We start from the raw sequence: 21878 nt of genomic DNA on the forward strand, positions 1-21878 counted from the left end.
ACAAGAGGAAAAACTGGTTCCTGGCTGATAACATTAATGTAAGACAGATAGGAGCATCCCAGGGATCTGTTTGGCAAGGCTTGAGTAAAATACTGCTAAAGTATTTGAAGGAGTACACAGTTCCCTTGCTCCTCCATAAAGAGGGGGGTTTAATCTACATTTTTCCCCTCCAGGGATTCCCAAGTTTTTACACTTTCAAAGTCCAATTGCAGGTTTCCTGTATGGCACAGTTAACTTCATCTCCCCAGTGGTGAGGTCAGGAAAGTTGTTCTGTTGCAGATCTCAAGCCTGATGGCAGCACTGACACAACCATTCTGGAATCACTTACGCACATGCAAGTGTGAACAACTCACAAGCGACCCTGTTGACTGCAGTAGGATTGCTGCAGAAATTGGGATTAATATACTTAAGCACTTGCCAGGGTAGAATGAGGAGCATTAGCATGACAAAACCCACAGCTTCTGGGGGATGTTTGTTCCCCCCATCTTCTGTAGTGTTGCACTTCAAACAGCTGGGATTGATCCTTTCAGGGCATGCCTGTCCACAGGCCATGCTCAGCTCCTGGCTCACTGTGGGAGGGAAGCTGTAGTTGTTTAGCTGCATGGGGACCCTGAGGGGGTGAATTTCACCTGACTTCATCTCTACTCTTCCACCCTTAGAAGGAAGAGATCAATCCATGTTTCCCCCAGGAAAAAAAAAAAGAGCATCTGTGGGAGGAGATGAGGAACATGTTCTTGTTGTCTGTATCTGTTACTGGTGTGGTTTCATGAAGTTCATTTTTCTCCCCTTGTAGCTGAAGAGACTTGCTTTGACAAATACACTGGATCCACTTACCGAGTAGGGGAGACATATGAGCGCCCCAAGGACTCCATGATTTGGGACTGTACTTGCATTGGAGCTGGCCGCGGGAGAATCAGCTGCACCATTGCCAGTACGTAACTGAGAGCGTGTTACTAGAGCTATTGTTCCGTGGTGTCAGATTTTCCAGAGCAACTTGCACAATTCTTCCAGTGCCCATTAGCTAGATTTAGGGGGCTTTCATCCAAAGCCCATTAAAATATTGTAATTGAAAGTCCTTACCCCATGTACACGCACTTGCACAACCAAATTACTCTTATTTAAGAGGTAAAGTCTTATGTATAAAAACATAGGCCAGAATGACTGTTAATGTACAACCATCGAGGTCAGTACATTCAATATACACAGGAATGCGTTACATGTTCACAGACACATTTATGAAAGTTTTTTTGACTGGAAAAAGTTAGTGTCTAATCTGCAGCTAGTTGGTCAAAATTACATTGTCAGCATTAACAGGACTATTCTGAATATTTACCGCCTATGAGCCAGTGCCTCTGGCCTCTAAAAATGTTATGCCAACACTAGTACCCAAGGGAACAAGAATTTGATATCCATTGGGCCAGCTCTATATGTTTCTGCAATTTCTTACCAATCTGTCCCATACTTCTTAATCCTTTTTGCCCAGCTTTCCCTTTTAACATCTGTCTCTCTGTCTGGAAACCCTTTCACTACTGAGTCACTGAATTGTTCACAATTTCCCTTCAGTTCATAATTAGACTTTCTTTGAGTGCAGATGAAGATTGCTGTGTCTCGGGACTTCTAGACTGAGATTTCCAAGTCCCTTAGGCACCTTTGGAAAAAAGTCTTGTTCTTATAAGTATGCAGTTTCTTGTTTAAGACAAACAGTGCTGAGCCCAATAGCATTGCCACAGAGGGCTCAGAAGCCAGCCATCGTTATAGCATGGAAAGAAATGCATCGAATATAACAAGTAGAGCTGAAGCCCTTCTGAATTTAAAGGCATTTTATTGGGCAGGGATGATGAGTCTTGTAAGAAAAGAAAGAGTCAGTAAGGAAATTGCAAACATAAGAGCAGTCTCATTTCCTCATCATCAGCCTGGTTTAGAGCTCACTGGAGAGTCTCATTGACTGCAACTGGCTTTGAATCAATCTATATAACTCTTAGATTCCCAGCTTTCATAAATGAGCCAATGAAATGTTTCAGCAGCTCCTAATAAATGACCAGACATGTTTCTCCTCCTTTCCTTGGAAGAAGATCTTGTCAGCAAAGTGCTGTTCACCACATTTCCCTCCATGAGCCTGGGCTGAGCAGTGGGCCCAGAGCACCTCAGGCCTGTGGGGCTCTGTTGGGCTGGGAATCAGCCTTTCTGGACAGGATTTCTAAACCTGATACAGATGTCTCCAGGGTATCACTTACTTTTTTTTTTCTCCCCATATATTGGCCTCACTGCCACATCCCTCATGCTGTGTAGGGACAGCCGCCCAAAGGCCTGTGTGGTGCCCCTTCAGCACAAGATGGCGGCAGCCCCCTCCTGCCTCACCAGGCCCCAGTCTGAGGGCAGAACAACATCTCCTCACACCCTGGTGTTCCCCGTTCAGCAGCAGGTCTCAGCTGTGGTTTGAAACCTGTCAGGGTGTGGCTGAGGACAGGGCCTGATAAAGAAAATACCTGTCAAGCACCAAGGGAAGATGGCGGGCCTCAAAGGAAAATGGGCGCCATTTTGCAACCTGAAGGAAGTGGCCATGGTCTGCCCTGCTTTTCCTCACTTCCCCTCACCTCCACCATGACTGACCATTTTTACCCCTCTCTCCCACCCGGGTGGCCCTTACTGTGTCCCCATAATGCTGTCCTGTGTCGCTACTGGTTGCTGCGGGGCCCCTCACCTCAGCTCTGCCTCTCTCCTGCCTGCAGATCGCTGCCATGAGGGCGGCCAGTCCTACAAGATTGGCGATACCTGGCGTCGCCCCCATGAGACGGGTGGCTACATGCTGGAGTGTGTGTGCCTGGGCAACGGCAAGGGCGAGTGGACCTGCAAGCCCGTGGGTAGGTGGTGGCTCCATCTTCCCTCAGCTCGGCTGGGGTTCAGCCTCCTTTCTCCTCATCTTCCTGGCCTGGGGTGTCCCCATCCCCATATGGGATGCCCTGGGGCAAAGCAAACACTCACCTTTTTCCCTCCCTCAGCTGAGCGATGCTACGACAACACGGCCGGGACATCCTACGTGGTGGGCGAGACCTGGGAGAAGCCCTACCAAGGGTGGATGATGGTGGACTGCACCTGCCTTGGGGAGGGCAGCGGCCGCATCACCTGCACCTCCAGAAGTAAGTGCTGGCAGGCACCCGCTGCCTTATCCACTTTCCTTGTTTTAATATATCTTTCAAATTCCTGCCTCAAAAAGAAAAGGTCAGTCTTTTCTTGCTGTCAGAAGTAGTTTTAGAAGGATGGCAAGAGTTATCTCCTGAGGAGGTGTGGAAAACAAAGCCCTCTGAGGTGACATCCGCCATTTTGAGGCTGAGGGCGGGTCAGAGAGTTGGTGGTCTGCGCTAATGACAAAGCTGCTGGATTATTTTGGTTTTTAATCTGCTTTAGAGAAAAGCTTCAGGAAATATGCAGACCTGTTGAGTCACAGGCATGTTTTCCCCAAGGAAGTCAGGGGAATTGCTTGCTCAGCAAAATGGCGGAGTTTGGTCTAATAACTCCATTTTTGAGGTTTAAGTAGGCTTTTGAGGGAAAAAAAAGTGACTTTTGAAGAGAAACAGTTACCCAATCCAACAGCAGAATTTACCAGTTGAAAATGTAAATGCTTTTGCCTTTAAAGTTGTTTTGTGTGTGTATACACAATGTGCTTGAAGAGAGTTTGTTGTCTGCTGTCCCATCTCACTTGTTAGCTTTTTTCTCTACCATTTTGTCTTCAGTGCTTCACCAGGGCAAGTGACTTTTTTTTTTTTTCGTATAGCTGAAGCACATTACTGCAAATACTCTGTGTTAGTACTCACAAAGCAAACAGGGCTTTTAAAATCCAAACTCTTGCTTGTTTATTTACCTTCTCTTTTAATTTTGCTAGCAACAGGCTCCGTTGTGGAGCTCTTGGTTTATACCAGTTGCCTCAAGAAAATTTAACTTTGTACCTTACACCTTTATTACGCAAGTTTTGCGGAACTCTTCTGTAGCCTTTAAATTGCCTCATATTCAGTTGCCTTGCGGCACACAGATAATAGCTATCTGCTGATAGAAACAACAGACCTGTAAAGAACTAAAACAGTAAGGAGGTTGGGATTAAAACTGAAGATCTGGAGACACTTGGTCAAGAAATAAGCTATAAAAATGAAACCAGTTTTCATAATCTCAAGTCTGTTAGAACACATAGGGAAAAATCATTAACTGTCAAATAGGAATGAATAAAACAGAATGTGTTGTTTGTGAACTTTGGAGGAGATGATATTACTAATAAAAATGATTTGGCAGTATCATTCCCCCTATAACTCAGGATTGAATTGTTGTATCATAGGGGAAATTGCAATATAATGACCTGTTCATTTTTCATTTTGTTTCTCAAAGGTAATCAAATACATAAATTTGAATCTCTGGATGTAAAACGATAGCTGTAGCCCAAAAAGTGGCATTATGCTTCAGTATCCCTGCTGTTATGTATCTTTTATGGTGTTTTCTAGAATCACTGATGACTTCTGGGGGGACATTTCAGCTTTTCATTGTCTAACTTGAGAATTTGAATTTCCATAAGACAGGTTGCTTTCTCCATGTGATGTTTGCCAATTTACATTATGAGCACTTCACCGGTTTACCCCTCTTCTGGCAAATTACTCATTTTTTTGGTCATTTTAACCAATGTGAATTAGTAACATGTTTTCCATGTTCATATATTCTGTCCAGAGTGCTCTTTCAGTGGCAGTCTGACATGATGCATATGTCCTTCCACAGTTCTTCATAAATCCATGTTCATTGATCTGTGATTATATTTGAGCCTCTGTATCAAGTTGCCCTTGAATGAGAAGTTAAAATGTTGTAATGGAAGAAGAACTAGATAATCCATGTGGATCTGGCATCCAGACAAAAGTAGTTTGTTATGCCGTCCTTTGAACCCATTTACTCAATTCATCAGGGGCTGTGGGTTATTAAAGACAACAGGGAGATTTAGAAAGTCTAATATTCCTCATATGACATGAGCAGCTCATATTAACTTTACTGGCAGCTTCATGCATGCTTGTTTTGGAAAAAAGTTATATATTGCATTCAAGTAGGTATTAGTTTCTTCCCACTGAAGCAGAGTCCCAAACTTAAACTATGTCCTATGTACAGTATGAAATGACTCCACTGCAAAGACTTTAAGAAAAAAGATATATTTTTTTTAAAAAAAAAGGCATTAAAGCAAGTTTAAACGTGAACTTTTAAACTTTTTTGAACATAGTTTACAGTGTTCATGCTGGGAGTATTATGGTGCTAGTTTTGACAATCACTATGAAGTGAAATCTCAGTTCTGGAAACTAGTGGGAATTTTCCATTAGACTTTAGGATCAGGATTTGTGCTCTCTCAGCCTTTGCAAGTTTTAGTGTAGATCAAGCTTGTATTAGTGGGCTAATATTAATTATAAATAATAAAATCATTTGATTTATGGTTCAGTACTGTAAATTGGACGGTGAAGCCATCCGATCCAGAAATAGCTAATAGTCGTGCTCCTTGTACAGACAGGTGCAATGACCAAGACACCAAGACTTCCTACAGAATTGGAGACACTTGGAGCAAGAAGGATAACCGTGGAAACCTGCTTCAGTGCATCTGTACTGGTAATGGCAGAGGTGAATGGAAGTGCGAAAGACACACATCCCTGCATACGACTAGCACTGGTAAGTGGGGCATCTTAGTGCATAAAGCAGAAACAAGGAATGGCATATTTTGGGTGGCTAGGAGTAGGTGCTGAATTGCACCATCCTAATTTAGGCATTTAGAAGACTTGTCAGAGAAAGATCAGCAAAAAAGTCAGAATTCAGGATATGCTCCTTGTTTGTGCGTGTATAGATAAGATTAATTATACTTGGTTTCCTTGCACAAATGGGGCTTGCACATACAGATGTGATAGCCTGTGCAATTGCAGTACAGTAAATCACATCTAGGACTGTGCTTCTACAGGAAATATCTACTAGCTTTGTCTTGGAAACATGGCATTTTGATTAGTATTTGAACTTGATGTATTTGCCTCAGGGTAACTGTCTTGAAATGCCCTTAATTTAAACTCCACTGAGACCATCTGGTTTCTTTGACAAGATAAATACACCTACTAATGGTTGGGCTTTAAAAAACAGAAATGGCAAAGTATGCATACAATGCCGTTTAGTACATATACATTAGTTTGTAATTTTGTATGAAATATTGCCTAGTGTATAGGTAACATATTTCCTGTCCAAAGTCTGTCAGTCTTCAGCTTCTAAATTCTTTTTCTTGCCATTTTAAGGATCTGGGTTTCCTTCTGGTGTATGCAGTGTAAAACTTCTGTTCTGAATAAGTTTGCCACTAATATTTTTTTCTCAATTCTAGATTTCTATCAACTAAAAAATGCTTTTCAAAAAAGCTTTTGTTTTTAAACAACTCCTTTGCAGAGCTGTTGACAGTCTTAATCCTTTCTAAAGGCATTCTACATTGTTAGAAAACAGAGGCTATCACTAGCAGAATATGGAGTTGTTCTTTTAATTTTGAAGTTCTCTAAGTAGAATAATTAAAATGTGTCTAGGGAAGCTGAGTATTGTGCCTTCGATCTAATGGAGTGCTTAAGATTTTTATCTCAGCGTTTAGTTGAAGCATTCTGTCCTTCAGCTTTGCACGTGATGTCTCACCTCTCCCATGTTCTCCTGCAGGTTCTGGCTCTCCTAGCTTCACAAACGTACAGACTGCGTTGTACCAGCCTCAGCCTCAACAGCCCCAGCCTCAGCCATATGGCCAGTGCATAACTGATAACGGAGTGGTGTACTCTGTTGGTATGCAGTGGCTCAAGACACAGGGCAGCCAACAAATGCTTTGTACCTGCCTGGGCAACGGAGTCAGCTGCCAGGAAATAGGTATGACTCTTTGTTCAGTGCCTGTTCAGTCCAGTGAGATCTTTGGGACTGCCCTGCAGTTTCATTTTGGAGTCCCTTTGTAGGTGTAGCAGATATCTGCTGAAGAGATGCTGGAGAAAGGTGCAAGGGGTGAAAAAGTAGTTGTTTTGGTTATTTGAATCCCAGTCCTGTAGGGCAGAAATATTTCCAGTGAGTTATATATAACTGCTGAGGGAAAATGGAGCCCCTTGGGAGCAGCATTAATAATTCTATTCAAACCAAGCTGCAATAGTATATGTTTGGAAAAGAATGTAAAAGAATGACACAGCTGTGGGACTAAGTCTTTTCTTGGTGTGTATTGGCTCGGGTCCATGGCAGTCACCGTGGGTTCACAGCAGCCAGTGCCTTGGCCCAGAGGGGCTACTGCTGTTAGCTGTAAGATTTGAGGATTTAAGCCAGAGCCTAATGCTGTGATTTTGCTTGTTTTAAAGCCGTGACCCAAACATATGGTGGCAATTCTGATGGAGAAGCCTGTGTTCTGCCTTTCACCTACAATGGAAGGACTTTCTACTCCTGTACGACTGAAGGCCGCACGGATGGACACCTCTGGTGCAGCACCACTTCCAACTTCGAGCAGGACAGGAGATACTCCTTCTGTACTGAGCAGAATGGTGAGCTCTTAGAGGGTCTTCACATACACATGGCTTTCATCAAAAACTCTTAGCTGCCTGACCAGTCCCAGCAGTTTGGAGGGACTCCAGGCACACCTCAACAGCAAGACAGTTCTGTGAATGGAGGGAGGGCTGTCTGGAGTCAGGGCATTTTTATGCTCTTGGCATTTTTGGAGAGTGCTCAGGATGATACAGGTGTTGCCTCTGAGTCCTGCGCTCTCTCTTCCAAACTGACCTTGGAACATGAGTACTTAGTCAGGAAAGAGCTTTGGCCCAAAACGTACTTGGACTTTGCCTCTGCTTGGCTGAATTGCTAGAGCAATGCCCTTATTAGGTTGCAAAGAAGAGGATATCCATAGAGTACAGTTCATGCAGTCTTCTCTTACTGCCTCACTCCTGACTATCTAGCCAGGTTGCCATATATAGCTGTAATCTTGATGTGATTTGTGATCACTGTGATCAAGAGCTGGTGTGTGACTAATGCAGCAGCATTCCCTCTTGTCAGTGGATGACCAGTGTTGCCTTCACAGCACAAAGTTACCTGGGTGGTTGTGCTTCTTGGAAAGCCCATCAGACATCCATGGAACGGTGTCCAGGCAGGCTTCTCTGCAGTCTGACCTTGGAGAGAATTTTTCATGTTCCCACATGAAAACACTGCTTCTTACACTACACAGGCTTTTTTTAACTACTCTTTCTAATTAATTTTTTATAAGTCAAGCCCTTCTCTGTAGCATAATACTTTTTTTTTTTTTTTTTTTTTAAAGAAAAACCCCAACAAAAGCAAAACCAAAAAACCCACTCCCCTCTCCACATGCGTGTATGTATGTGTATGTGTGTATATATGCACATGCACATTCTTGTTTGAGTGAGTTTTCTTGTGATATACTGTCAGGAATGAGAAATATCAATATAGAAAAAGCCTCAGCAAATAGCTGTTCTGCATTATTTGTAAACCAGAGTTGCTCAAGAGGTGAATAGTTCACGTAGATTAGAGCCCTCTTCCCACTACTGCTTGCAAAACATGAAGCTTTCAACCTGCAGAGAGTTTTTGACTTGTTGTACATAACTGAGTTGTAACCCTTTCCTGAGGTCTGAGCTTTTACTTCAAGCCAAAGGGCACAATTGGGTAATAACCTCAGTGAGATAATACAGATATGCTGAGAACTGAGGTTACTTGATTCTCTGGGCTTTGGTACAAAGGGTCTGCAAAGCCACTTCCCAAACACCCTGAGCTTTAGTTTTCCATATTCCCCAGGAATTCCCATGGTTGGGTCCATGGGACTCAAAGCAGCTCTTTCCAAAGCAATGTTTAAACAGAACTGACCTTGTGCAAGGCTTGTTTCCAGATCTGAATTAATTAAATATCATACAGGACACACAAGGAAAAATAAATGCTGGGGGATTGTTTTTAAAGCTGTTCCCTGCATGCTAGGGGAGAGCACAGGCTTGATTTGCATTTGTTTCCTTTTCTCTCTTGCACAGTTTTGGTCCAGACTCGTGGTGGCAATTCCAATGGTGCTCTGTGCCACTTCCCCTTCCTGTACAACAACCGCAACTACACTGACTGTACTTCTGAGGGACGGAGAGACAACATGAAGTGGTGTGGAACCACTGAGAACTATGATGCTGACCAGAAATTTGGTTTCTGCCCAATGGCTGGTAAGACCGAGAACCATAAAGGGATTATGGAATACTTGTAAGTGGCTCTTTGAGCTGGAAAGTAAAGCCTGTCTGTCACTGGACAGTTATGGATGGCTTCCAGTGAGCTGCATCCCAGCCCAAAAAGCTTTAAGGAACTTCTGAAGCTTTTTGTCCTTTTTTCCCTATTTTTCCCTATTAATCACTTCTAGCAGAGACTCAGGCAATGCCAGGAGAACTCTATTTTTGTCACTCCTTTGTTACAAGCTAGTGGTAGGCAAGCTTCTCAGCTGCTGCAAACTGGTGTAGGCCCACTGGGGAGCAATGGACTACACTGCTTTAAAGCAAGGGAGGTTTTTATCTTGCATCTGCCAAAGCTTCTCCCTGATGGCTTATCACTTCCTCTTGCCTGATCTGTGGTTAGGAATATGTGTACGCTTGTAAATCAGTGTTACCCTGGCAATGGCAATAGTGTCAAAATCAATATTGTGGTCATTGTGGTCCATTCCTGCAATCTATGCACTCTCTGATCTTTGACACATGGGAGGGAATGGGACTACCAGTTTTTAAACAAAAGACCTTCTGTAATTAACATCTGTAATTAACAGCATCTGAGCCCTTAACCAGCTTGGTGAACACAGATCTTCAAGGGGCAGTGTTCATAAAGGCTTGGATGCAACAAGAACAGATTCTTTCACACAGCACCCTTTGGACATTGTAGAATGGACTAATTGTAGAAGCTTTCAAATTAAAACTAAAATGAATGAACCCCTACAAGTGATCTGCACTTAAAATATCATCACCCTGCCTGAATCTTGTTACCTCCAGCCACGTAAGGTATCCTCTTGCTTTCTTCTCACCCAGCCCATGAAGAAATCTGCACGACCAACGATGGTGTCATGTACCGTGTTGGGGACCAGTGGGACAAACAGCATGACCTGGGCCACATGATGAGATGCACCTGTGTAGGCAATGGCCGCGGAGAGTGGACTTGCATCGCGTACTCCCAGCTCAGAGGTAATGATCTTCATGTCCATCTCACTGCGTCAGTGTAATCCTTGGGAGGGTGGGAGAAATTAGTTATCTTTTTCATCACTGGCAATTCAAGCCTGGATTTCGTTACCAAGCTTTTCTTTGGAATAGAAAGGGAATGAGAGGAGCTATATGAAGTTCCTGTCTTGTTTCCATGCTGGAAAAGTACTCCTTCAGCCTTTGTAGGCTAGCAAGCAGAGGCAAACCGTGATTAGCTTGATCAGTATGTATCCCTACCTCCTTTTGTCTGCATTTAGCAGTCAGCGCCACTGAGACTTTACAGAGAGCTCAGCAGAAGCCTTTCAAGAGCAGACAAAACCCCAGACTAGTCTGAAGTTTGAATGCAGAACCATCCTGGTTTATTGTTCTGCTGTGAAATTTTCAATTCCTCTGTGCAGGACAAATCCCTTTGCGAGCTAATCTATATGAGAAGTTGGCAGGACAGCACGGAGATTACTCTTATTTACTTATTTATATGAGTGGCCCAAGTGGAGAAGTGCTTAAGCAATACCAAAAAAAGAAGACTTAAAAGCACAGACATTTGATCATCCTGCAGTTAGCTCACAGCATTGGCTTCATGTCTGGAAAAGGCAGGGGGGTTGCTGTCAAGCAGCCAAGAAAGGACTCTAACACCACTGCTGAAATGGGATATAATTTATAGGGAAAGGCCCGCTCAAGGGCTTTGGGAGGGTTTTTTATGTGTTTCCTTTAGAACACTGAGCAATGCACTGCTAAAAGCCTTTCAGGTCTGTGAAACTCCTTTCTCCACAAACACAGCTCTCCGCTGTTTAGTTCTTGAGCGTAAGTGGTCTTTCTTGGTGATGGGGGCATGGATACATGCTTTGTTCAAAAGGCAAATGTTATCTAAGTGGAACTGTTAAAACATAGCAACCGGAGGAGGTCCTTAGCCCCCACAGGAGGATCTGACCATTGCTTGGTTTATCGTGATGCCATGCTTGTGGTGTGGGAAAATATGATGGGGAATGAAGGCCTGGGATTAACTGAGTCACTTCCCCAAGGACAGATGGTCTGTGACTGAGTCCAGAACTGAACTTGGGTCTCTTGGGTCCTGCTTAACAAAACAACGTGCTTCTGGGGTGGTTTTATCGTTTGTTTTGTCTTTTTGCTCCTTGCTGTGATTAGTCTGGCTTTAGGAATTCTGGGCCAGATCACAGGTTGACGTATGAGGTTCTCCACTGAACTTAATTAGAATTCCCTTTAGCACAGGGTCTGGTTACTGTGTTTTGGGGGAATGGCAGGTTAGTAGGCACCAGTAACATCCTGGATGTAGAATAGATCTGCTCCTACCTTCAAATTACTACAAAGAATAGAAGTGTTACCCAGCTGAATAACATCATAAGGATATCTGTACGTCACTGTGGTATCTTGTGATTTTGGAGTAGTGCAGTTCTAATGATTTCAGACAGGACTCACCAAGGCTTTACAGTCGAGACCTTTCTAAGAGGTAGAAGTGAAAGAAGTAGTGTGCTGTCTTAGATTCTTTCACATATGGAATCTGTCATAAGGAGCAACCAGGCAATCCTGGAGCTTGACTAATGCATACTACTTTGGACTGCATCCTACTGAGCGTTTTTCTGCAAGTGGTACTTATTTGCACACTGCTGATAAATGAACTCAGGAGCAGCGGTGTGTATGCAGCACTGATCTGCGATGATCTGAGATATCAGAGGGGCTCCATTTGGCATGAATGGAGCTTGTCAAGGTCAGTCTCTGTAAGCTGAACAAGGGGAGGGAAATATTTGCCAAGCAGAAGGATTTTGTCTTCATGCTTAGAGCTCTTGCTGACAAAGTATCTCTGCTCTTTCTCAAACAGACCAGTGCATTGTGGACGGTATCACCTATGATGTGAACCAGACGTTCCACAAGCGTCACGATGAGGGGCACATGCTGAACTGCACGTGCTTTGGCCAGGGTCGGGGGAGATGGAAATGTGATCCTGTGGGTAAGTCACCGGCTGTTTCCTCTTGCCAAACTCAGACCATGGCTGTGGAAGAACTCATTATGGTGTGGTGAAACTGGTGTGTGAATTTGGGCTCACAGAACTCAAATTCAGGCACTTTCTGCCTCGAATTGCACAACAGTGCTGATAAATCAAGATGTGACTAGTTAGTGATGCTAGGTGCAGTTCTTTCCTTTCTCTGACCTAAAATCTTTAGGAGGTCTCTTCGTTGAACTGAGAGGAATGCCACCAGCATATATTAACATACCTTGGACTAAATTGATTTTTTGGATGCCCTTTATTCCAGCAAAAAAAGTTCAGAATGAGGAATAGGTGTTAATACCACTCTGGAGGCTAGCTAAAACCATCATGGCTCTGTGCAGGAATTAAGAGACTTCATCTTTTCTGCTTCCCACTTTCCCTAGTGAACCTAGACTGGAAGATAAGACCTAACTGTTTGATTTGCAGTTACTAAATCTAGAGAACTTTGAGCTATGGCCAAGAAAATCTATTAGAAAGCACTAGTGGTTAAGTTCTGCTTTATTTACAGTAATAACTGTACAGTTTTACTGGAGGAACTTGGATTGTAAAGCTCCTAAAAGTCATTACTTAAAAGCTATTAATTTGAAAAAAGAGGAGGTAAAATTTCCTTTATCTGTAGGGTGCAATTGGTTTAATTTTGTTGGCTCTCTCTAAACAAGGCTCATGTTTACCCAAGCAGCATAATGTTAGTTCTCACTGAAAACCTCCATTGAGCCAGAAATGACATAGGTCACGCTACAAAGTGTACTGAAGCATTGGTACTGTTGTATTTACACGAGCTTAAGCTGATTTCAGGATTTGTTCAGTCCTCCTTCAGTTTATACAATGGTAAAATCTAGAATGATTCTGATGAGTATTAATGGGTCACTTCAGACTTATGTATGACTGAATTCTGCTTAAGCCAGTGGGAGCTCTGCCACTGGTTTCCTTGAGAGCAGCGTGGTTCATCTGTGGATGAGAGATGAGCTCAGTTGACTGGAGCAGAACTGGGCTCCAAAATAGCCAGTACAAAATTAATCCTTTCTTGAAGAAACACCCCACTGACTTCACAGAGACAGCCTGTGCTTACCAGTCTTTTATTTACCAGGTGGACAGCCTGTGCTTAACAGTGTTTTAAGCAATGCGTCACAGCTGAGTTAACCCCTTAACACCTTATTTAACACACACAGTGATATAGCAAGAACCTTGGTTCAAGGTTCAGTTTGTTGTCACTTGCTCTTTATGCAATATTTGTGAATATTTTTACATTTTCTGTGCAAAAGTCTCTTCTGACTTCCTCTTCTGTTTAGCCTAGATTTTTCACAGTAGTTTTGGTAACACGTGGTAGTTAACTGTCTCTTTCTGTGCCTTTAGATCAGTGCCAGGATTCGGAAACCCGTACCTTTTACCAAATCGGAGACTCATGGGAGAAGTACGTCCATGGCATCAGATACCAGTGCTATTGTTATGGCCGTGGTATTGGAGAGTGGCATTGCCAGCCCCTGCAGGCCTATGCTGGTAAGAAACTTATCTGCTGAGTAAGATATGAAGAAAGCAATCTTCCTTTTTCTCACCTGTTCTTGACAGACACAAACGGGTGTCATGATTACAGTAGAAGGGGTTCCCTGTAAGATAAAAAAGGGAATTTGAACCTGATCAACTCAAGCAGAGGAAGGATTTCAATAGTTAACCCTGTTCCTGTTGCCTTGTCTCTGTCTTACTAGCTGTATGGCAGTAGGGCACCTGGTAGGCAGAACTAGGGACTGCCTTTCTTTTTGGGGCAGTGAGCTAAGGATGGCAAGAATAGGAAGCAGACCTTCTCTGAACCCCACTGTGAGTTTTACAGGGGATTGCTGAGCTTCATTGACTCCTGTCAGACTGCTTAAACAAACATCTCCCTGAGCTATGTAAAATATGCGCGTCTCCAGAGTGGAGACCAGGGATTTAGGCTTTCTATAGACACAAGAGTGGCTGAAAATGTGTAAATAAACCCAAACCTACATTCAGAAACATTAGATTTGGGTTAGGTAAGCTTGGAAACTTTGTGTGTGGGCACAGCTTTGTTTGCCTAGAAAAGTCCTGTTAAATATGTAGCAGGTATATACGTTACACAGTTGTCCAAATAAATTATATATAGAAATGTTGGGAGGGTGTACATGTTGAATGGCTAAAGCAGCACTTTCCTGCAGATTCCAGGTGGCTCTTTGCTGGGATTTTCTGAGAATTAACACGAGTACAATGTTGCTGAGTGTTCAGTGAAACCTCCCCAGCAGGGCAGGAAGGTCTGGAAGGAGAACCATTGGATCATAAAACTTTTCCTTCTCTGTTAGAGAGCTTTGTGAAGAAAACATACCTGAGCGTGATCTAGCTACCAGTTTCTTGTGTTTACATATTTAGTCTTAAGTGTTAGAGCAGTGCTGAACTTGTGTTGTCATGTGTTTATGGACCTGATGTGTCTCAAGCCTTTCACCAACCCTTCTGGTTTGGTTTGTGTGCGGATGTGCCTCACTACCTGTTCCACAAAGACATGACAATTCAGTTTCAAATAAACCAATCAAGAAATCTATCAAAGCAGTAAAAGGCTAGCATCTATTAGCACGCTGAAGCTGATCTCAGACCAGGAATTTCCCCTCAACACACCATAGGATCAGATCATTTCTCATGTTTCTGTGCCCCTTGCTCCCATCACACAAGATAACTTCTGAAAGCAGGTAGTGGCTGAGAAGCTCTCTTTGAACAATGACTTTGCTTTACACTTTTTCTAAACCAGGCAGTTCCAATTTTCTATTTCATAACAGAGGAAATTAACCTAAACAACACATGCTAACTCCCTGATAGAATATAGAATATATTCTAATTCATCAGTTTTCTATTGAGACTGAAGCATTAAGGATAGTACAATCTGACTTGTTTCCCATGTATGTAAGTAGTGGATGAGCCATGCAGAAGAAAAGCATCCCCAATATGCTAAGAACGGGATTTTTCTTATTTTTTTCCCCCAGGGCCATCTGGTCCTGTTCAGGTGATTATTACAGAGAGTACCAATCAGCCAAACTCCCATCCTATCCAGTGGAATGCTCCCAAAACATCTCACATCAGCAAGTACATCCTGCGCTGGAGACCGGTGAGTGCCACATTAGCCACTTATCCTGTAGATGTATTCAGAGTTCCAGAAATGCACGGCTCTTTAAAGCTCCAGGCTTTCACCCGCAGAGTCCTCACTGTTAGTTTCTCTTTTCAGTGAGACCCCATATTTGCCTCACAAAAACTGCTATTTCATTCAAAAACTCGTTATTTTGTGTGTGTGGGTTTTTTTTTGATGTCTGGAAGAAGTGCTGACACGATTTCAGCAACCTTCAGTTGCTAATTCACTGTCATTGTGCTGACAAGGTTAACTGTTACCCTGAGGATCAAAAACAACCTGTGCTGTACAAGCACTTGTTGTTTTCATGTGCAAACATTACTGGTCATTGTGTTCATGAATTTCCCCATGTACAAAAGCACTACTACAGTAAGCAGACAACTTTATCCTTCCTCACTTTAAGCAATGTAAACAATTGTGAAAGCTTCCCTACCTTCAGAAATATTGTTTTAGTACCGTGTGTGTATCCAGAGAACTGTGATAGTTTGTATGCTATTAATGAGGAGGTAAAAACTAGTAGGACAGGAAGACAAAAACAGCTAGGAAAGGATAAAATAAGCAGTCTGTCTCCCATCTTCGGTAAAGTCTGAGCCAAAGCTGTTTAACCACTGCTTGTTGGCTCATTCACGTCTGAGGAGTGATTGTTCTAACCAATGCAGATAGTTGTGTTACAATTCCCCAGAGCACAGCTTCACAAAAGACCACTTAATCGTTAAGAACACTAGTACTTCAATGCTGCCTGTGATTAAGAGAACAATAAAGGCCCTGATCCAAAGCCATTAAAGGTACTTAAGTCTTTTTACTGACTTCAGTGTATCTTGGATCAAGGCCTGAATGAAATGGACTTTAAAGAAATGGACTTTAAAGCACTGGAGCACAAACCTCAGAGGATGGAGCATTATTTTAAAGCTTCCCATAGAGTTCAAACACAGGGTAGAGGGACAAACCTTTTCTGTATATTGTCTTCAGATGATGGCTTGGAGCGCTGTTGTGGACTGTTTTCAAATGTGCATTTTCCAGCTATTCCTTCATGCCTTACTGCATTTTTGATAAGGAATGACTTTAGTGTATATGTTACAGACCTTCTTGGTAAAGGAGCAAGTTCAAGCTAGTTTGTTTTTTCAATTTACCCCAGTAAAACTTAATCACCCAAGAAGTTATTAGCCCTGCTTCCTGGCATACTTTCACTTGACTTTGTTCATTAGCCATTCGAGTCATACTTAGGTTTGAATATCACAGCGCTTACTAACGATGCAGCAGGTTAGCTCACTGGATCAGCCTGCTTGTGCAGACCATGGAGTTTCTTGCTATATGGATGTCCTTGTTCCTGCAGAAAAACTCTGGAAAGCACTGGAAGGAAGCCACCATCCCTGGCCACCTGAACTCCTACACCATCTCAGGCCTGAAGCCTGGTGTGATTTATGAAGGACAGCTCATCAGTGTTCAGCAGCATGGCCCCAAGGAAGTCACGCGCTTTGATTTTACCACAACTAGTACCACAGCGGTGACGAGTAAGTTGAGCAGCGGGGCAGGAGTGGCATCCACAGAAACCTACTCTCCCTCTGTGCTAGTTTGCCCAAAGGCTTTTCCCAAAGATGTTTCCTGCATTCTGGTCAACACCTAAGTAACAATGGTTAATTAAACCTCTTTCTTTTCTTTTTAGGCAACACTGTTTCAGGAGAGACAACTCTTCTTCCTCCAATGGTTGCTACTTCTGAGTCAGTCACTGAAATCACAGCCAGCAGCTTTGTTGTCTCCTGGGTTTCTGCATCTGACACAGTTTCTGGATTCCGTGTTGAATATGAGCTGAGCGAGGAGGGAGATGAGCCGCAGTATCTTGGTGAGACAGTATTTGAGTCTACTAGACCCAAGCTTCATTAACTATATCACTGTTTTCCGTGACAGTCAGTATAGCTGGTGTAAATAGTGAGGATCTTGCTGTTTCAGTATGATTTGATTAAGATCAGACAGTGGAGGACTAGCTGAGATCACAATTTCACCTAGTTCTCCTCTGAGCTAATAGTTCTCCCTTGGCTGTTGCCCCCTGAACTCACAGGCTTGGACTCGTGAGCAGAAGTAGCTTACACTAAAGGTGGTGAAAGTGCTGGCAGCCTTCTTGTCTGCACACTCCAGACAGCTGAGCTGTGTTTTGAAGCAGTTTCTGAGCTTGTCTGTCTACAGGCAGAGGTTTTTGAGGCAAAGTTTAGGCAATTCCCAGTTTCCCCAAGAAGCAGCTCCTTACTGGCCAGACTAAAGCCAAGCATCTTAAGGGAATTTCCTACATCTGGCATGTAGGTGGACATCTGGGGGAAGGGGTGGTGGGAGAAGTTTATCGGCTCATAATGTCATTCATCTCCTCATGAGTCAGTCTTTCCACATAGTCTCTTCATGTGAAAATTCTTCCATATATTTCCGTATTGAAAACGCAGCAGTTAGGATGTGAAATGAGTTCACAGTTGGCTGAGATGACTAAAGGCCAGCAGCGTGCAGGGGGATACTGCTTGAGTTGCCCTGCCTCATCGCACTTCTAGCCTTGCAGTCCTAGGTGTTGCCTGCTTGTTGAGCATAGAGACCTGTCCAAACTCCTCTTCGGGTGTAGACTAGGGCCACAGTGCAGATCAAGTGTTTTATTGCAGGAGGACTGATTCAGCCCAAATTAGAGCAGAGGTCTCAATTATTTCATTTGGTGAGAAGGTGACAAGGTAGAACTGCTAAAACAATCTTTCATTTCTTGCCTCCCATAGATCTTCCAAGTACAGCCACTTCTGTCAACATCCCTGACTTGCTTCCTGGTCGCAAGTATATTGTTAACGTCTATCAGATCTCTGAAGAAGGGGAACAGAATCTGATCCTGTCTACTTCACAGACTACAGGTATGTGTGGCTGGGTGTTGCTGCACTCTTCATGCAATTATTATTTGCCCAGAAAATTGTTACCTCTCATCCTCACATTTGCTGTCCTCTGTTATTCTCTTAAACAGCTCCTGATGCACCTCCTGATCACACCGTGGAAAGCGTGGATGACACATCAATTGTCATTAGCTGGAGTAGACCACAGGCTCCAATCACAGGTTTGCCTAATTGGAACACATCTATTTCTCACTACTGATAGAATCTAACATCTAAGCAGAAAGGAAAATGAAGTATAACTCTGGGACAGTGGGTGAGTGCAGAATGCTGCTCAGTCTCAGAGACCAGCTGGAAAGTCTATGGGCAGTTCAGCTTTGTTGCTGCGTGTACAGCTGAAGGGGTCTCACTGTTTGAACCGGGCAATCCAGGAGGCTGAGTGCAACATAATTCCTTCTGGATTTGTGTTAAATAAAATCAAGCCTTGTGACCTTTTCTTGGTACCTGTCATGCAGACCTTGCCATAACAAACATGAGAACGGTGTAGGTCTTAAATCAACACAGCAAAGCTCAGAAATATTCTGATGCGGATCAGATTATGCAGTGTAAGTCATTATGAACGTGTGACCTGCAGGTGGGACCTCAGCAAAAGCAAGCCACGGGTGCTGCTGGAATTTGGGACTGTCTTTATGAAACCTCAATGGGAAAACTTATTTAGCTCTCATTTCTAGCATTCCTTGTGTTGGCTTACTCATTGAAACTGAGGACTGTATATACAGATATACCTCTCTTGCTTTAGGCTACAGAATTATCTACACACCCTCTGTGGAAGGCAGCAGCACGGAGCTTAACCTGCCTGATACTGCTACCTCTGTAACACTCAGCGACTTGATGCCGGGTGTTCAGTACAACATCAGCATCTACGCAGTGGAAGAAAATCAGGAGAGTACTCCTGTCTTCATCCAACAGGAAACCACAGGCGTCCCACGCACAGGTAATGGCCAGCATGTGCTGTAGATCAGGCACTGAATTCTCTTTCAGTACCTAGACCCAAGTGACAGTGCGAATTCCCATTGCTCCAACTAGATGAGCAGTGCTGCTGAATCCTTAAATGGACTTTTAATTCCATCTTTTCATTGTTTTGTGTTTTTTTAATTGTGTCGCGGATACTGAAGTTCTGTGGTAAAGTCATACTTATGAGTTGGCACAGTCAAACCACTACTCTGCGTTAATAGGGTTATAATTCCAGGGGATCAGACTGCAGGCAGGCCAAAAGGTTAGGCTTGCATTGTGTCTATGGAAAAGAGAGATCAGAGTTTCTTAAGCTGTCTTAAGGGGATTCTGCTAAGAGATCTTAGGAGTCTGGTAAATTATTTTGCCTCAGTGCTTGGCCTGCAGATGTTTAAGGTTATGTACTCAGATACCACAACACAAATCTAAATAGCTCACCTGACTTCTCCATCTCCCTTCCAGTCCTAAGCTATTTTCCATTGCAGTCAGCAGAGATGGGGCACTGCTCACATTGATTGTGCCGAAATGACGCCATATGATGTAAACTGAGGCACCCATGCTTAAAACAAAAAAAAACGGTGTCAGGGTTCTTTAAGTAGACAATTGGGCTGGATAGCCAAACCAAAAGAAAGGACAGTGGAAAAAAATTGGGATCTGATGTGGTGGCAGTGGAATTTGATGGTCCTGCAAGTTGCAAGCACATGTGCTTGTAAATGGGAATTTACCAGGAATGAACCCAGCTCAATGATTTTATGGTTTGGCATGTATATCTTCTAAAAATGTGTGTTGGTTAACCTTAGGGCAGTATCACTCCTAATCTGAACATAGGAATTCACGGGTGCAGTACTTTGGGCCAACACAAAGGGAAGTGGATTTTGTGTTTGACTTCTTTAAGGCAAGATCAGCCCCTGTATTTGTTTAATTATAAAAGATGGATTTTAAGTTAATTATAGATGTTCAGAACATCTCATGGATTTTTCAAAACCCTTCCTTCTAATTTTAAAAGGAGGTTCTTCAACCCCGAGTCTTGGGTTTGAATTTCTTGTCATTGGACTCTCATTTTTCAAGCCTTTGATTCTGCATATATTTGATATTCTGTAGCACATTACATTTGTTTTTTTGTTCTTGTTTGGTGATGGCAAGATATTTTGACAGAAATCATAAAATAGTTGAAGCATGTAGTTATACTTTGAATTGTAGTCTGCTTGAATATTGTCCTGGAATTTGTGGATACATGCTTAAGGTAAGGCTACCATGATATTTATTTGGTAAATATTCTTGGGATATCCATTGTTGAATCAAAATTTGTTTTTTTCTTCCATGTAAACCTATAGCTTTTACCAGTTACTAAGGATTCCCTCCAATGCTGTTTTGTCTCCCTTCTTTCAGATGAAGTTCCTTCACCCCGAGATCTGCAGTTTGTGGAGGTTTCTGATGTCAAGGTCACCATCATGTGGACGCCACCACAGAGCCAAGTGTCTGGCTATCGGGTGGAAGCAATCCCCGTCAATCGCCCTGGCCAGCATGGCCAGAGGCTGCCCATTACCAGAAGCTCTTTTGCTGAAGTTGTTGACCTGATCCCAGGAACAACCTATCTCTTTAAGATCTTTGCCGTGAGCCAGGGCAGGGAGAGCAAACCTTTGACTGGAGAGCAAACCACCAGTAAGTGTCTTCCCTTCATGCTTTTTTCAGCCTTTTGAAGTTCTTATGCCTCTGTCGCTTAGAGAAATATATAAACAGAGCACTTAAAGTGCACCAGTTATAGCCCGGGAGGTATCCCATAACTGGGATGACAGTGCTGGGAATTCATTCAGTCAAACAATGATCTCTTCAGCAGATTTATCCTCCTCCAGGGCTTTCCAATGGGAGTTTAACTCTCATGGCACTTTAAAACAATTTCGTATGGCTGGAATTCAACTTTTTTATTACTGGCTGAGAATTGATGGGCCCTGCAGTTCTTTTACTGTGCAGATCACAGCCTGTGATTTTTTTGAGGATACCTTAGGGCAGATTTCAGCATGACTTAAGAGCCTTGCTGAGACTGTTTTGAAAATCCCTATCTCCTTTCTGACAGCCACATACCTATTTGGCTCCTGCCCTTGGTAGGAGTTCTGTATGCACATGTAGGGACAGGCCTTGTCATTTAAAAGGACTGCATTTTAGCTTCGCCAGGTTAGGCCTGGCTTTTAACAGCCTGTCTCACCCCAGAAATTTCACTGTTATCCCAGTAAAACCCAGGAAACTGTTTTGTAGGGATCTCAACAGACTGACAGTGTCACAGGGCACATGTATTGTTTAGGAAGGGGTGTGCAGAATCTCTCAGAATCTTGTTGCTAGTGATCTAGTGGCACTGCAACGTGTTACCAGTGTGAGGCAAGGTGAGAAGCAAAGCACAATCTGTCAAGCATTGCTCTCTGCTTTGCAGAAGCACATAGAGAAGAGCAGTGGGTGGGCAAGATGCAGGTTTTCAGAGGGAAGAGGAGGAGCTGAGCATGGTTTTTGTTGGTTATCTCTGCTCTTGATCCAAGAGAAGCAGATCAGGCCGAACCTGGGACCTGGTTTATTTGGACAGATCCTGTTTATCAGGCAGTAGGAGGGTGTCTAGGTGTTGTGGTGTTCTTCAGCTGGGTTGCATTATCCAAAGGACCACGTTGTGGTTTAACCCTGCAGGTAGGTAAGCACCATGCAGCCAC

General features: G+C 43.3%; 1 protein-coding gene across 13 annotated transcripts in view; it reads left to right on the forward strand.

Moving 5' to 3' along the window:
- Positions 1 to 21878, forward strand: part of FN1 (fibronectin 1) — a 52466-nt gene that overhangs the window by 1267 nt on the left and 29321 nt on the right. For all 13 annotated transcript variants that reach the window (XM_072041268.1, XM_072041266.1, XM_038182473.2 and 10 more), the window contains exons 3-19: positions 794 to 931; positions 2730 to 2861; positions 3000 to 3137; positions 5521 to 5679; positions 6685 to 6885; positions 7356 to 7535; positions 9018 to 9194; positions 10038 to 10190; positions 12040 to 12168; positions 13561 to 13704; positions 15189 to 15310; positions 16662 to 16839; positions 16992 to 17168; positions 18073 to 18201; positions 18309 to 18398; positions 18974 to 19168; positions 20575 to 20847. In XM_072041268.1, the coding sequence (XP_071897369.1) occupies positions 794 to 931; positions 2730 to 2861; positions 3000 to 3137; positions 5521 to 5679; positions 6685 to 6885; positions 7356 to 7535; positions 9018 to 9194; positions 10038 to 10190; positions 12040 to 12168; positions 13561 to 13704; positions 15189 to 15310; positions 16662 to 16839; positions 16992 to 17168; positions 18073 to 18201; positions 18309 to 18398; positions 18974 to 19168; positions 20575 to 20847 (2715 nt within the window). The remainder of the gene's footprint in view (positions 1 to 793; positions 932 to 2729; positions 2862 to 2999; positions 3138 to 5520; positions 5680 to 6684; positions 6886 to 7355; positions 7536 to 9017; positions 9195 to 10037; positions 10191 to 12039; positions 12169 to 13560; positions 13705 to 15188; positions 15311 to 16661; positions 16840 to 16991; positions 17169 to 18072; positions 18202 to 18308; positions 18399 to 18973; positions 19169 to 20574; positions 20848 to 21878) is intronic.

This window comes from Anas platyrhynchos, chromosome 7 (genome assembly GCF_047663525.1).
Source record: "Anas platyrhynchos isolate ZD024472 breed Pekin duck chromosome 7, IASCAAS_PekinDuck_T2T, whole genome shotgun sequence".
NCBI classification, from domain to species: domain Eukaryota; kingdom Metazoa; phylum Chordata; class Aves; order Anseriformes; family Anatidae; genus Anas; species Anas platyrhynchos.